Here is a 15,015-nt window from a genome sequence, read left to right as displayed (position 1 = left end):
GCCATTAAATTTATATTTGTGGACCTATGAGGCATTCTAAAAAGGAGTTGTAGAAAAGAACATTTCTTTTTACATAACTCCAGTATCAATCCTAGGTATCATACTAAGCAATATTTTATTTTCTGTAACAGATGCATTTAAAATGTATTAATTCTTTGAAATCACAATGTGAAGATTTAATGGCATAAAAATAGTTCTGATTCACTTTACCTGACCTCTCAAATACTAGTTTTTTGTTAGTGTTTTTAGAAATGAGATGAGAAATTTTTGGTAAGTGAAGTTACCCTGGTAAGCATTTAATGGTGACTAACACCGACATCCCTTCCTAACAAAATCATTTTCTGAAATGAAATGTCAAGAAATAGACTGCTGAGCATTTGTCCAGAGAGACAAGATGAAAAGAGACAAGTGGCACCTTTCACCACCTAGAAGGTGTCATTAGGGCGCCTGCATGGGGTTAGTTAACTATCAGTCCTGGTGTCCATTATGAACTTCCTGGGTTTAGAACTCAGAGGTAATAATGTGTTCTTCAAAGAGAGACCTGGCAGTCTCAAACAGATAAAGAAAGGAAAGAAGAATGCGACATAAATAGGCAGAGAATTCCCCTCACCCAGCGATTCTGATGGGCAGAAAGACCTTGGGGAACAGGTTGTCTAATTCTGGATTTCCTTTCCCTTCCTTCCTTGCTTTACTTTCCACACAAGGACCTTGCTTTACTTTAATTAATATGAAGAGTACTGTAGCTTTTAGTGAGAGACACACATTAGGAGGTATATGTTTTATATTAAGAAATCAAATTATATCAAATGTTATTATATAAAACATATTATATCATATACTATTATTAATTCATGCCAGAAACCAGTATATAAGCCTTATCAAATTAAACATTAATATTTAAAAAGCTTCCAGACTACAGCCAGGATCCTTGCCAAGCAAATCTTGAGCATGTCTAGGACATTCCTTATTTTGGAATTTTAAAATTTAAAATTGGAAAACACTGCAGTATATAGTAAAGGAGGAAAAAAGATATTCTTCAGAAGCTTTTAGTCAGGCAAAAGAAAGATTTTTACCAACTCTTGTTTAAATATTTGCAAATTCTAAAAATGTCCATGTCCCTTGAGAGAGATGCATGCCTCTAATGCAGACCTTCTGATAGATTATATAAAAAGATAGATTTCTTATTTCACCAATGAAGAATCGCTATAATAAAAATACTTTTCCTCTATTTACCATCATTTTCTAAGCATAAAGAAAAACAATGAGTTTAATTGGTCAATACTACAAAATATTTCAGGGCACATAATAAACTTGAGGAAGCATCCACATAAATCTCTTTAATTTCTAATACAAAGCATTTAAAATAAATTTTTAGGGCAGCCCAGGTGGCTCAGTGGTTTAGCACAACCTTCGGCCCAGGTTGTGATCCAGGAGACCTGGGATCGAGTACCACGTCAGCCTCCCTGCATGGAGCCTGCTTCTCCCTCTGCCTGTGTCTCTGCCTCTCTCTCTCTTGCTCTGTGTCTCTCATGAATAAATAAATAAAGTCTTAAAAAAATAAAAGAAATTTTTAAATTTAAATGAATGTTACTCTAAAATGTAAAATTTTGATGTCAAGGCCAACTATTAAAATATAAAGTCTATTGTAATCAGGTCTGATTAATGTGAATGAATAATTTTGTTAATGAAATTATATTAATTAGGGATTCAGAGAAAAATTGGATAATTAATTATAATTCTGGTGAAATTATACTCATCAAATACAAATCTTTTTTTAAGAATGAAAGGTTAGCCAAAACTCAATGTCCTGAATTTATTTGTTGGATGAAAGATTTAATATTACCTTGTTATTTGCTGGGTTAATTACAGTATAAATTCTGTAAAGGTCTTAAAAAATGAATTCTTTTTGATTTAATAGATATTTTGTAAAAAGATAATGAAATGAAAAAATAAATGCTACTAAAAAAATTCATACCTTATTTTTAAGTAATCGATGACAGCATTAGCTTGTTTTATATTAAAGATACTCCATTCCTCATTTTTCTGTGAATGAGATGGTCCTATTTCAGCCATAACTTCTCCAAGCCATTTTATGTTGTCTTCCAAGGACATATGCAATGCTAAAATAAGATCCAGAGAAGTCTTAAGCATTATTTTGATAGATGCTTTCGGAACAAAATAATCCAAGATGTCCTTAATGTGCAAATAATTACTTTTACAATATTTGTGAGGACAATGGTGATAGCAATGTTTTTAATGGTAAGTTAATAATTATATTTTGTGTAAAAGAATAGCAGCTGACACACCCAAAAACTGTAAATTACTCTAATGCCATATAATTGTCTAAAGATTTTGTTTCCATTTTAAGATACAAAAATAATATAAAATCTACCTAAAAATTACTTTAAAATGGGAAAAATATATTTTTAGAGATTTTGTTTATTTATTCATGATAGATGTAGAGAGAGAGAGGCAGAGACACAGGCAGAGGGAGAAGCAGGCTCCATTCCAGGAGCCTGACATGGGACTCGATCCCGGATCCCCAGGATCACACCCTCAGCCAAAGGCAGGAGCTAGAACGCTGAGCCACCCAGGGATCCCTGGAAAATATATTTTTAACGATCTTAGAATAAGAGTACGTATGGAAATGACACAGAAATTATTTGGATTAGCTGGTGAAGAAGACCTACATGGTAGGTTCAGTTAATGTAGACAGGAGAGCTGAACTCAGAACTGAAAATGTAAATGCACAGAGTCAACCAACACTTGGCTTTGGGGAATTGTTAACATGTGGGAATTTGGGACTGAAGATTTTCAATAGATGCCAGAAATATGTATTTTTATGTAAAACATCAAGATATTTTTTTCTTATCCAAGCTCCAGACTTATAACTTATGTAAGCTGTTTCTCAAATGTATGCCTGGTGGTGGTGGTGAGAGCCAGATGACAGCACAGAGTGACGCTGACACCACTTTGCCACCATTACCAAAAATAAACAAGTCAATGATTGTGGTCTCTTCTCTTGCAACTAAAAACAAACAAAAAAGCAAAAGTATCTTCTTTGGCATGTGTCCAGTTGAAAAAAGAGTAGATAAATGTCAAAAGCCTTAAACTTAACATTTATAGTGTCTATAATACAAGTATGAACTTCCATCTTCTTTTCCTGTTTAATTATGCTCATTTTTACTTGTGGCAAGCAAAATACTATTACGTCACACATACACACTGACGAGTGTTGAGTGTATACACATAAAACTGAAGAGCTTGGAGATGGAGAGTTGAAAGTCTCTAGCAAAGGCAAGGTTGGACCAGCTGCTTGGAGGTGTCAGCTGGGGTTCTGGAGTAATGTTCCGGGGACCCCACCCTCCCAGTCTTAACCAAACCTCTATCTCTCTCAGAAAACTGTCAGTCAACTTTCCACATCTTGCTAATGGAGTGAATTTTTCAGGGAGGCAAGAGGGGGTGATGCACAGGATTTATGAGAATATAAGCACCAGCCACTTCTTTCACTCTGGGATGTGTAATGTCCCCAAATTACTGATAAAATGACAGTAAAGCAATGAAAAATTTTAGGAAGAGGGACGCCTGGTTGGCTCAGTGGTTAAGCATCTGCCTTTGGCTCAGGGTGTGATCCCAGAGTCCTGGGTCAAGTCCCACATTGAGCTCCCTGCATGGAGACTGCTTCTCCCTCTGCCTATGTTTTTGCCTCTCTCTGTGTGTCTCTCATGCATAAATAAATAAAAATCTTTAAAAAAATTTTTAGGAAGACACTATAAATACTAATTTGAAATTTGTTTCATCTGGATTCTTCTCTATCTGTAGGAATTAGAATGAAGCAAAAAACTACATAATAATTAAAAACTGGTTTAATTAATGGCAATTGGTTCCTTTCCCATAGCCTCCCTCCAGATTGTCTTTTATAAGTTAGATATATGAAATATTGCTGGATAACTAAGCTTTCCTATATCATTCTAAGGGGAGCTCAATTATTATCAAACATTTTTTTCTATGATAAACTTCTTTTGAAACTTTCTTGGGATAACTTCAGAAATGAAATATCTGTTGGATAAAAGCAATTCAAAAATGAATGGATTAAAAATCTGAATAATTTTATTACTAAAATGGTATTAATTAGAGATGCAAAGAAAAAAGAAATTCTTAGATAATTGATTAAAATTCTGGATGTAACTGCACTTATCAAGGACAAAATACATTTATATGACTATTTCCTTATGTTGAAATATAATTGACACTTTAAAATTGTTTTTCTATGTCTAATGTCTATCTATAGATAATGGCTTTAAAAATTAGGAGAGTTATCATTTCACTTATCTAACTGAAATATTTGCTCTTTTAAAAATCACATTTAGTTATGTGATTAAAATATGAAAGATTAAACCATTTAAATAGTAAAGGCTGTTAGAAGCAAAATTTATCTTCAAAAATTTAGGGTAATGAAAGAACATGAGGGACATAATTCGTTGGAAGACTTAACATGGTACCTTATAACTGCTACTTACTGGCTAGGTGATCTGAGTTCCATTTTCTGTATCTTATGAGAATAAGACCACTTTTCAAATTTATAGTGCTGTTGTGAGGCTCAAATAAGACATGCATCCCAACCACTTGGTAAACTGAAATGATATGTACACTAGTATATTATGTGTGTATAATGCTTTCTAGAATCAGCCTAAAGCTGGCAACTTTTGATGTAGTAGTAGAGACGGTGAGTTCTCACTCACTGGGGCTGATGCCAGTGACATTAAGGAGTTATTTAATCTTTCTAAATCTCATTTATTTTTCTTATTTTTAAAATGGGGAGAATAATAGAACTATTTCAAGGTTGTGTGTAAATTAAACGAGACAGAATTTGGAAAGCAAATGCACTGTGACTGGCACAAGTTAATCCTATCCAAATGTTATCTATTACTAACATTCCTATATAGGAGAAAAAGGTTCAATTTCATAGAACTAAGTATTCTATGGTTACTTACTAATATTCATGTTATCTACAAGGGAATAAATCTAGGCCCATGGACCTGGAAAGAGGTCAAATGCCCCATCTGATTCTCAACAGCTTGTCCCTGGTTAGGCTCTGGAACAACTCAAAAATGTATAATGTTTGTTTATAAAGATTTATTTATTTATTTGAGAGAGACAGAGAGAGCAGGATTAGAAGGGGCAGAGGGAGGGGAGAGGGAGATGGGAAACTTCAAGCAGACTCCACCCTGAGCATGGAACCCAACCTGGAGCTTGATCTCATGACCCTGAGATCAGGACCCGAGCCAAAACTAAAAGTCAGAAGCTCAACCGACTGTACCATCGAGGCACCCCAAAATGTATATTGTTAAGAGCACTGTACAAATCCTATGTAGCATAATCTTTTAGTTTGATCCAATTTGATTTCAGATGGGTTGTCTGCAGTATGCCTTGTAGTACAAGTTTGAGACAAGGAACAGATCAGAAACTGAATCAGTAGAAAAGACAGTTCCCTCACTAGAATTCTATTAATGGTCAACCACACTACAGCTAACAACCCAGATTATGTTCTTCAGTGCTTTTTCTATTAAAATGTTGCTGGATGGGAATGTTCACTGTGGGCTCAGGACTCCACCACCTCTTAGTTTAAGTATAAACAGACTTTACCTCTTTCTCTGGCATGCATGGCTAAAATTATATTCTTTCCCAATGATAGCTATAATCTTGTTAGGTTTAAAGGTTTGAGGGGATTTTTTTTTTTTCTGCCAAAAGGAAAAATTAGATCTCTTGCTTTTTTTTGGGTTAGGCTTTACATATGTACTTTCATTCTCTCCTAGTTTATGAGGAGGCTGGATGGATCCTGCTCAAGTTTTTAAAATTCATTTTTGAACTGATATCAACAATATAAAATTTCACATAAAAGAAATATTTTGAGTCAGTTGTACGTTATGGAAAAAATTTAAAATGGAAATATCTTGTCAAATTTGGAATGTGAGATTCATGAAAATGTTTTACTTTTCTTTATTCTGTTTCTAGTTTGTGAACACTCAGCTAAAGGGTTGCAAAGCATAGGACTGTTCTCGTCATATATTCTATTTTACAATTTAATTTTAGTGTAGGTGATATATTCACATGGTTCAAAAAACATATGTGAATACATATTGTGAAAAGGCTCCTCAACCTTTGTTGTCATATGCCCAGTTCCCACACCCTTCCCTCCAGAAAACTTTCCCCAGTGTTACTGAGAAATAATTAATATATATCACTGTGTAAGTTTAAGGCACACAGCATGATGGTTTGATTTATTGTGAAATCATTGCTGCAATGGGTTTAGCTAATGTTCATCTCCTATAGATACAATAAAAAGAAAAGAAAGAAAAGAAGGTAAAGTGAAAAAAAATTCTTTGTAATGAGAATTTTTAGGATTTACTCTCTTAACAACTTCCATATATATCACACAGTAGTATAACTGTAGTCATCATATTCATTATATCCTAGTACTTATCTTGTAACTAGAAGTCTGAACTTGACCACCTTCTACCTCTGGTAACCACAAATCTTATCTCCTTTTCTATAGGTTTGGTGTTATGTTTCTTTTTTGTTGTTGTTTGTTTTAAATTCCACATGTAAGGGCGATTATACAGTATTTGTCTTTCTCTGTCTGACTTATTTCACTTAGCATAATGTCTTCAAGTTCCATCCATGTTGTCACAAATGGTAGGGTTTCTTTGGCTTTTATGGCTGAATAACATTCCATTGTTTTATATATCTCTCTCACAACTTCTTTATCCATTCATTCATCAATAGACACTTAAGTTGTTTCCATATCTTGGCTATTGTAAATAATGCTGCTATGAACATGGGAGTGCAGATATCTTTTTGAGTTTGTGTTGTTGTTTCCTTTGGATATATTCCTAGAAGTGAGATTGCCAGACTATGGTTGTTCTATTTTTAATTTTTTAAGGAAACTTAAAGCTGTTTTCCATAGTGGTTGTACCAGTTTACAGTCCCACCAACAGTGCACAAGGGTTCCCTTTTGTTCACATCCATGACAACATTTGTTATCTCTTGTTTTTTGATGATGGACATTCTAACAGGCATGGGGTGATATTTCATGTGGTTTGAATTTGCATTTCCTTAATGACTAGTGGTCTTTTCATGAACCTGTTAGTGTTTTGAACATCTTCCTTGGATCTTCCTTGAAGGATATCTTCCTTGAATAGAGATTCAAGTCTTTTGCCAATTTTTAAATTGGGTTATTTATTTTTGTTCTATTGAGTTGTAGGAATTCTTTATGTATTTTAGATACCTACAGAAAGTTTTTATTAGCTTTTTCTGTATTTTCCTAGTATTTATATATATATATAAAACAAAAACATAAATTCTCATTTTTGTCTTTCATAAACAAAAGTACACAATTCTACAGCTTGCCTTACTTAATAACAATATACGATTCCCCATATAATACCTAAAAGGCATTCATTCTTTTCTTTTACTGCTGCATAGTATTCCATGTTATATATGGGCTAACCCTATTGATAAACTTTTAATTTCAGAGTAGATTTAGCTTAACAAGAAAAGTTTCAGTAGTATCACAGAGAGTTCCCATATACCCCATACAGTTTCCCATATTGCTAACATTGCTGTGGTACATTTGGCACAACTAATGGACAAATATTGATACTTCACTATTGCCTAAGTTCATATTTTCTTTGGATTTCTTTAGTTTTTATAAAGTCTTTTCTTTTTCTATCCCAAGACCCCATCAGACTTGCCCTGGTTTTGAGAAGACTGGCCTTGACGGTTTTGAGAAGTAGTAGTTAGATGTATGTCCTTCAATTTCATTGTCTAATATTTTTCTCATGATTAGATAGTGGTTAAGGATTTGAGGGAGGAAGTCTACAGTGCCATTCTTATCACATTATATCAAGGGCATATGTTATTTGACATAGCTCTTGATGTTGCCAGCCTTAGTCACCTGGCTAAGATAGTATTTATTAGGCTTCTCTACTATAGAGTTCCTGTGTCTCCCCCTTCCCAAACTGTCCTCTTTCGAAGGAAGTCACTGTGTAGCCCATACTTAAGGGGTGAAGAGTTGTGCTTTAACTTCTTGAGGGTGAATTATCTACATGAATTATTAGGAATTCTGTATTTTACCTAGTTGATTATTTATACAAATCATTAATTTGTATCAGCATGGATTCATGGATGCTAATTTTATACTTTGGACTATAATTCAATACTACTATGTTGTTTTGTTCAAATTGTTCCAACTTTAGACATTGGAAGCTTTTCAGTTGGCTTCTCTATTCCATTGACATACCGACATCATTTTGATTTTTGAGCATTTACTCTTGGCCACTGCAATATGCCTGACTCATCTTTTATGTTCCCGGCTCCAGGTCTACAATCAGCTATTTCTCTAAGGAGCCCTGGTTCCTTTTATTGAGAATAAAGACCTGGTTCCTGGGTATGCTCATTGATACTGGATGTCATTGCTTCTAAGCCATATCCGTGGACAGAGCTAAGAAGAATATGTGCGTACATTTGACAACTATATATCTGTATCTGCATTAAGTTAAATATGAGTTCATGCTGATGTCTCTAAGTGATATTCCTAATTTTTTTTTGCCTTTACAAACATTATTGCAACTAACAACTTTACATATGTATGTATGTATGAGGGGATATGTAGGATAAATTCCCAAAAGTGGAAGTGCTGGGTCAAAGGGTACATTGGAGTACAAAGGGTACATTCATTTGTTTTTCACTGTTCAAAATCATCCTTATTTATTTGGTTACTTATTTAACTCTTTCCCTCACCCCCACCCACCTCCCCGAGGATAAGCTCCAAGAAAGCTGTGATGTCTCCCCTGGTACTTTGCAGAGCCTGGCAGATAGAAGATGCTCCACTAGGATTTGCCATATGAGTGAATTGGCTTCTTTCCATGTGCAGGTGCCTTAGCCTTCTCCTGCTGGAGGGTGAATGGAGACAGGGAGGAGGAAGCAGGAGACCCTTGAGTGTGTACTTGGTGGCTGGTTCAGATGTCCTCAATTGATCTAATGCTCTTCGTTGGGCCTGGTGCAAAGATTTCTGCTTGGCTGGAGAAGAGGGGCTGGGCTCTGGGAACTGCAGCCCCAGCCCCCGAGCTCTGGAGCCTGCTGTGCCAACCCCCTCCTCCGTAGCCAGGCTCTCCCAGTTAATCTGCCTGCCCACAGACCATTTTTTTTTGGGGGGGGGGGATGCAACAACTTTATTGAAAGAAAAGTGCAATGAATTTTGGCAACAGCTTAAAGGGGGGAATTAGACACCTCCCCTCAAGCGCAGGACCAAGTGCAGAGTGGATTCCTTCTGGATCTTGTAGTCGGGCAGGGTGTGCCCATCTTCCAGCTGTTTGCCGGCAAAGATCAACCTCTGCTGGTCAGGGGGATGCCCTCCATGTCCTGGATCTTCGCCTTGACATTCTCGATGGTGTCACTGGGCTCCACCTCCAGAGTGATGGTCTTACCAGTCAAGGTCTTCACGAAGATCTGCATGACCCCCCTGAGGCAAAGGACCAGGTGCAGAGTGGTACATTTCTAAATCTGATAGATAGCTGCTAACTAATCTTCATAAGGGGGATTTAAATATATACTTCCATTAGTAATACAGGATAGTACCTATTTTCTTATAGCTTTGACAGCTCAAAATGCTATCAAAATTTTACTTTTATCAATCTGATATATGACAAATGACATTTGTGTGTAGTTTTAATTAGCATTTTCCTTATTATCTTTAATACTAAACTTTTCATTTGCTTAAGAATAACATGTATTGTGGCACCAGAGCAGCTTGGACGGTTAAGCGTGGGACTCTTAGTTTCAGCTCAGGTCATGATCTTGCAGTCATGGGATTGATCCCTGTGGTAGGCTCTGCACTCAGTGCAGAGTTTGGAATTCACTTCAGATTCCTTCTCCCTCTCCTTTTGCCCCTCCCCCTTCATGTGCACTGTTCTTTTTCAAATAATAAGTCAAACCTTAAAAAAAATAAGATAATCACTTGTATTTATTTAGTCATATCCTTGACTTACTCTTCTATTGCATTATTGGTCTTTTTCTTCTTGCTTCTGCATATTCTTTTTATATTATAGAACTTAATAGTTTGTTGGTATCTGTAATAATTTCCCCAGTTTCTTATTCTTGTAATTTTTCTTTTGTTATAAAGTTCTTCCCCATCCAAGGTTGTAAGAAATTAATCCATGTCTTCCTACAACATTTTTATAGTTTTAATTATTTTACATTTATTTATTTTAAGATTTTATTTATTCATAGGAGACATACAGAGAGAGGTAGAGACATAGGCAGAGGGAGAGCAGGCTCCTGACAGAGAGCCTGATGTGGGACTCGATCCCGAACCCCTGGAATCATGCCCTGAGCAGAAGGCAGATGCTCATCTGCTGAGCCACCCAGGCGACCCTAATTATTTTACATTTAAGTAGAAAAGTGACCCATTTGGAATATATTCTGGTATACGGACAGAGAGAGGGCTGGATTCAATTTTATCTTTTCTAGATGGACACAATATTATTTATTGAATAGTACATATTTTCACCATAGATTTGAGATGTCATTTTATTAAATACTGAATTCCAGTGGTTGGGTCTATTTCTAAACTTTTGGTTCTGTTCTTTTGGTCTATTTAGTCATTAACCACTGTGTTCAAATACTTAAGATTTTATTACACTACTACTACTGCTGCTAATAACAAGATATGCTATATAGCTCATTACACTTTTTAAAGACAATTTGTATTTGCCTATTTTCCATATTTTTATTAGAATTACCTTTCCTAGTAAATCACCTCTAGGCCAAAACATCATCAACAACAAAAAACTCTGTTGGTATTTTTATTGCAATACTAATATTATACATTAACTTAGAGAGATTTAGCGTATTTATGATGTAGAGTGTTTCCAAGAATGTTGTAAGGTTTTTCCAAATGTTGAAAACTTCATTGTGACCTTTAAAAGTGCTGTGAAGTTCTTTTAATATAGGACTTATACATTTCTTTTTAAAGTTTATTCTTAGTTTCTTTTTTTTGTTAAAGCATATATATTTTTTCTTCATTAAATCCCTTTGTTTTTCTGTGTAAATACATATTTTTAAAATTATTAGATTTCCTCAGTTTTTACTTAATATTCTTTTTCTGTACAAAGATCCCATCTAAGATACCACCATGTACTTAATAGTCTTTAATAGTCTCCTGAGGAGTCTTTAATAGTCTCCTGAGGTTCCCCTAGAGTGATCATTTCTCAATCTTTTCCTGTTTTTGATAACCTTGTCAGTTTGAGAGGTACCAAATAGTTTGTACAATGTTTCTCAATTTGGGTTTGTCTAATGTTTTCCTCTTGGTTGATAGGAATTATGGGTTTTGATAACTTTGCCTATTTTTGATAGGATTGTTTTTTTGTTTTCTTTCGAGAGTTCTTTGTATGTTACAGAGACAAGACTTGTAAAATATGTGACTTACAGATATTTTTTCCCTGTCTATAGCTTGTCTCTTCATTCTTTTATAAGTGACTTTTCATAAAACCAAAGTTTTACGATTTTATGAAGTCTAATTTATCATTTCTTCTCCTCTATGTGTCATGTCTAAGGGGTTATATCTAAGAACTTCTTGTAAAACCTTAGGTCATGAAGATTTTCTCCTAGTTTTCTTCTAAAAAATTTAGTTTTACATTCTAACTTTCTATGATCAAATTAGAGCTAACTGTATCAAGTAAAAGGTTTAGGCTGAGGTGTACTTTTTAAAAATATAGATAGAAGTTGTTCCAACATTTGTTGAAAAGGCTACACTGTTCTGTTGAATTGCTTTTGCATATTTATAAAAAAGAATCAGATGACTATTTTTAAGTCAGTGTATTTCTGAATTCTACCTTCTGTTCCAATATCTATGCATTTATCCCTTCACTAATTCAACATTGACTTTATTATTGTAGCTTTATAGTAAGTCTTAACATTGGGTATATGATTTTTGCAGCTTTATTATTTTTTGTTTTAGATATTATAATTCATTAGCCATTCCATATAAATTTAAAAATCAGCTTGAATATGTCTAGAAAAAAATCCTGCTGGGATTTGGATTGATACTGCATTGAATCTACAGTTTGGGAAGCACTGACTTCTTTACCATGTGGAAACTTCTAATCCAAAAATATAGTATATTTTTCATTTATTTTTTATTTCATTTATTTTGTCATCATTTTGTAGTTTTTAGCATACAGATCTTGTACATTTTTTGTTAGATCTATACTTAAGTATTTCTTTTGTTTTTTGAGCTATCGTAAATAATGCTATTTATTAAAATTTTGGTATATAATATATATTGCTAGTACATTTAAATACAATTGACTTTTGTGCTCTGACATTATTCCTGCAATCTTGCTTAACTTACTAGTTCTAGGATTTTTTTTTTATTGTTTAATTTTTTACATAGACAATCCTTTTATCTGAGAACAGGGACTGTTTTATTTTCTCCTTCCTCTTTATTTCTTTTTCTTACCCTATTGCACTTATTGCTAAGACTTTCAGTCCTATATTGAATAGGAGCGGTGAGAGGAGACATTTTTGTCTTGACCCTGATCTTACAGGGAGACCATCTGGTCTTTCACTAAGTGTAACAATAGGTTTAGATTATTTTTTTTTAGCTGTCTTTTATGACATTGAGGAATATTACTTAGTTTTCTGACTCTTTTCTAAAATAATGAATGGATGTTGTATTTAGTCGAATGCTTTCTCTGCATCTATTTATATGTTAATGTGGCTTTTCTTCTTTATTTACATTGATGAGATTTTCAAATATTGAACCAGCATTGAATTTCTGGGATAAACCCCAATTGGTCATGTGTACTACTTTTTTTATATGTTGCTTGATTCATTTGGTAATATTTTGTTGAAAATTTTTTTAAGTTTATGAAGGATCCTAGTCTGTAGTTTCTCCCTCCTCCCACCTCCTTTTGCTCTTGTTGCTGTTCTCCTCCTCCTTCTCCTCCCCCTCCTTCTCTCTCTCTCTTTTTCATATTCTCTGTCAGGTTTTGGTGTAAAGATAATTCTAGCCCCATAAAATGCGTTAGGAAGAATTCTCTTTAAAAAAAAAAAATTATTTATTTATTCATGAGAAACACAGAGAGAGAAAGAGGCAGAGACACAGGCAGAGGAAGAAGCAGGCTCCATGCAGAGAGCCTGAGGTGGGACTTGATCCTGGGTCTCCAGGATCATGCCCTGGGCTGAAGGTAATGCTAAACCGCTGAGCCATCTGGGCTGCCCAGGAAGAATTCTTCTATTTCTGGAAGAGTTTATGTATAATTGGTGATATTACTTCATTAAATGTTTGATAGAATTTTCCAGTGAAATATCAGGTCCTGGAGATTTTTCCTAGAAGTTAAATAATTCAATTGCTTAAATAGTTATAAGACAATCACGATATCTATTCATCTTGCACAAGTTTTGCTGGTTTGTGATTTTTGGAGGACTTGGTTCATTTCCTTTTTGTTTTCTAATTAGTGTACATAGTGTTTTTTTCCTAAAGCTCTGTTAATGTCTGCAGAGTCTGTAGTGAATCCTCCTTTTTTTTATACCTGATAATGATACTCTGTGCCTTTTATAGTTTTTCTTTCCTTAGTCAAATTTTGCTTCATGTTTATCAATTTTATTGATGTTTTCAAATATCTAGATTTTAGTTTCATTGATTCTACTTTTTTTTTTCAATTTTATTGATTTTTGTTCTTTATTATGTCTTTCTTTTCTGCTTGATTTTTGCTTATTTTTAAAAACTGGCTTCCTGAGGCTTAAGTTTAGATTATTAATTTTAGATTTTTTCTACTATAAGCATTTAATGATATAAACTTCCCTCTTATCATTGACTCAACTGTACCACATAAATTTTCAGGTTTTTTTTCACTTATTTAAAATCTTTTCTAATATCTGCTGAGATATATGATCCATATACTATTTAGAATTTTGCCGTTTAATATGTTTGAAGATTTTCCTGAAATATGTGTTATTAATTTCTTGTTCAATACCTTTGATCTGATAACATATTTGTATGATTTTAATTATTTTAAATTTAAGGTTGTTGTATGACCCAGTATATGGTCCACCTTGATCATTATTCCATGTGCATTTAAAAAACAATGCCTATTTTCTGTAATTGTCAATTAGATCCAGCTGGTTGATGATGTTTTCCTCTTGGTTTAGCCTGTTTGTTGTCCAGTCATCCTCTTGAAATTATGAATTTATGCCTTTTGTCAAATTTGGGAAATTTTTAGCCATTGTTTCTTCCAATGTTTGTTTAGCACTATACCCTTTCTCCTGAGACTAACAATATATGTCTATTAGAACTTTGGTTGTTCCACAAGCCCCCGAGGTTTTGTTCATTTCTTTGCCAAGCTTTTTTTCTCTGTGTTTGTTGTTCAGATTGGATGACTGCTATCATTCTATGTTCAAGGTCACTGATTTTTCCTTTGCCTACTCTCAATTCTGTGATTTCTATCTAATGAGATTTTAATTTTGGTTATTGTATAATTTTGTTCTAAAATATCCATTTGTTTCTTCTTTATACTTTCCCTTTTTTTTCATGGTTCTTTTTATTTTAACATTTATTTCAAGGATGTTCACAATTATTCATTTAAGCACTTTTATAATACCTGTTTTATAAGTTGAGGATTTTTTATTTTTTAATTTTTTTATTTTTTATTTATTTTTTTAGTTAAGGATTTTTTTAAAAAAATATTTACTTATTCATGAGAGACACACAGAGAGAGAGAGTCAGAGACTTAGGGAGGGAGGGAGGAGGGGAGAAGCAGGCTCCCTACAGGGAGCCCAAGTGGGACTTCATCCTGGATCCTGGGATCAAGCCCTGAGCTGAAGGCAACCGCTCAACCGCTGAGCCACCAGGCGTCCCTATAATACCTGTTTCAAAGTCTTTCACATATAATCTCAAAACTTATTTCCACTTATTGTTGGCATCTATTTATTATTATTTTCCATGCAAGTTGA

At 34.2% G+C, this 15,015-nt stretch overlaps 1 protein-coding gene across 8 annotated transcripts in view; it reads right to left on the bottom strand.

Annotated features, from left to right (window-relative positions):
• The window catches only part of CABCOCO1 (ciliary associated calcium binding coiled-coil 1), a 117,372-nt gene that overhangs the window by 84,413 nt on the left and 17,944 nt on the right, over nt 1–15,015 (bottom strand). For all 8 annotated transcript variants that reach the window (XM_072756117.1, XM_072756120.1, XM_072756118.1 and 5 more), the window contains one exon: nt 1,976–2,120. In XM_072756117.1, coding sequence (XP_072612218.1) covers nt 1,976–2,120 — 145 coding nt within the window. The remainder of the gene's footprint in view (nt 1–1,975; nt 2,121–15,015) is intronic.

This window comes from Vulpes vulpes, chromosome 4 (genome assembly GCF_048418805.1).
Source record: "Vulpes vulpes isolate BD-2025 chromosome 4, VulVul3, whole genome shotgun sequence".
Taxonomy (NCBI): domain Eukaryota; kingdom Metazoa; phylum Chordata; class Mammalia; order Carnivora; family Canidae; genus Vulpes; species Vulpes vulpes.
Note: the sequence above shows the minus strand (reverse complement) of the source record. Positions and strands in the feature narration are given on the sequence as shown.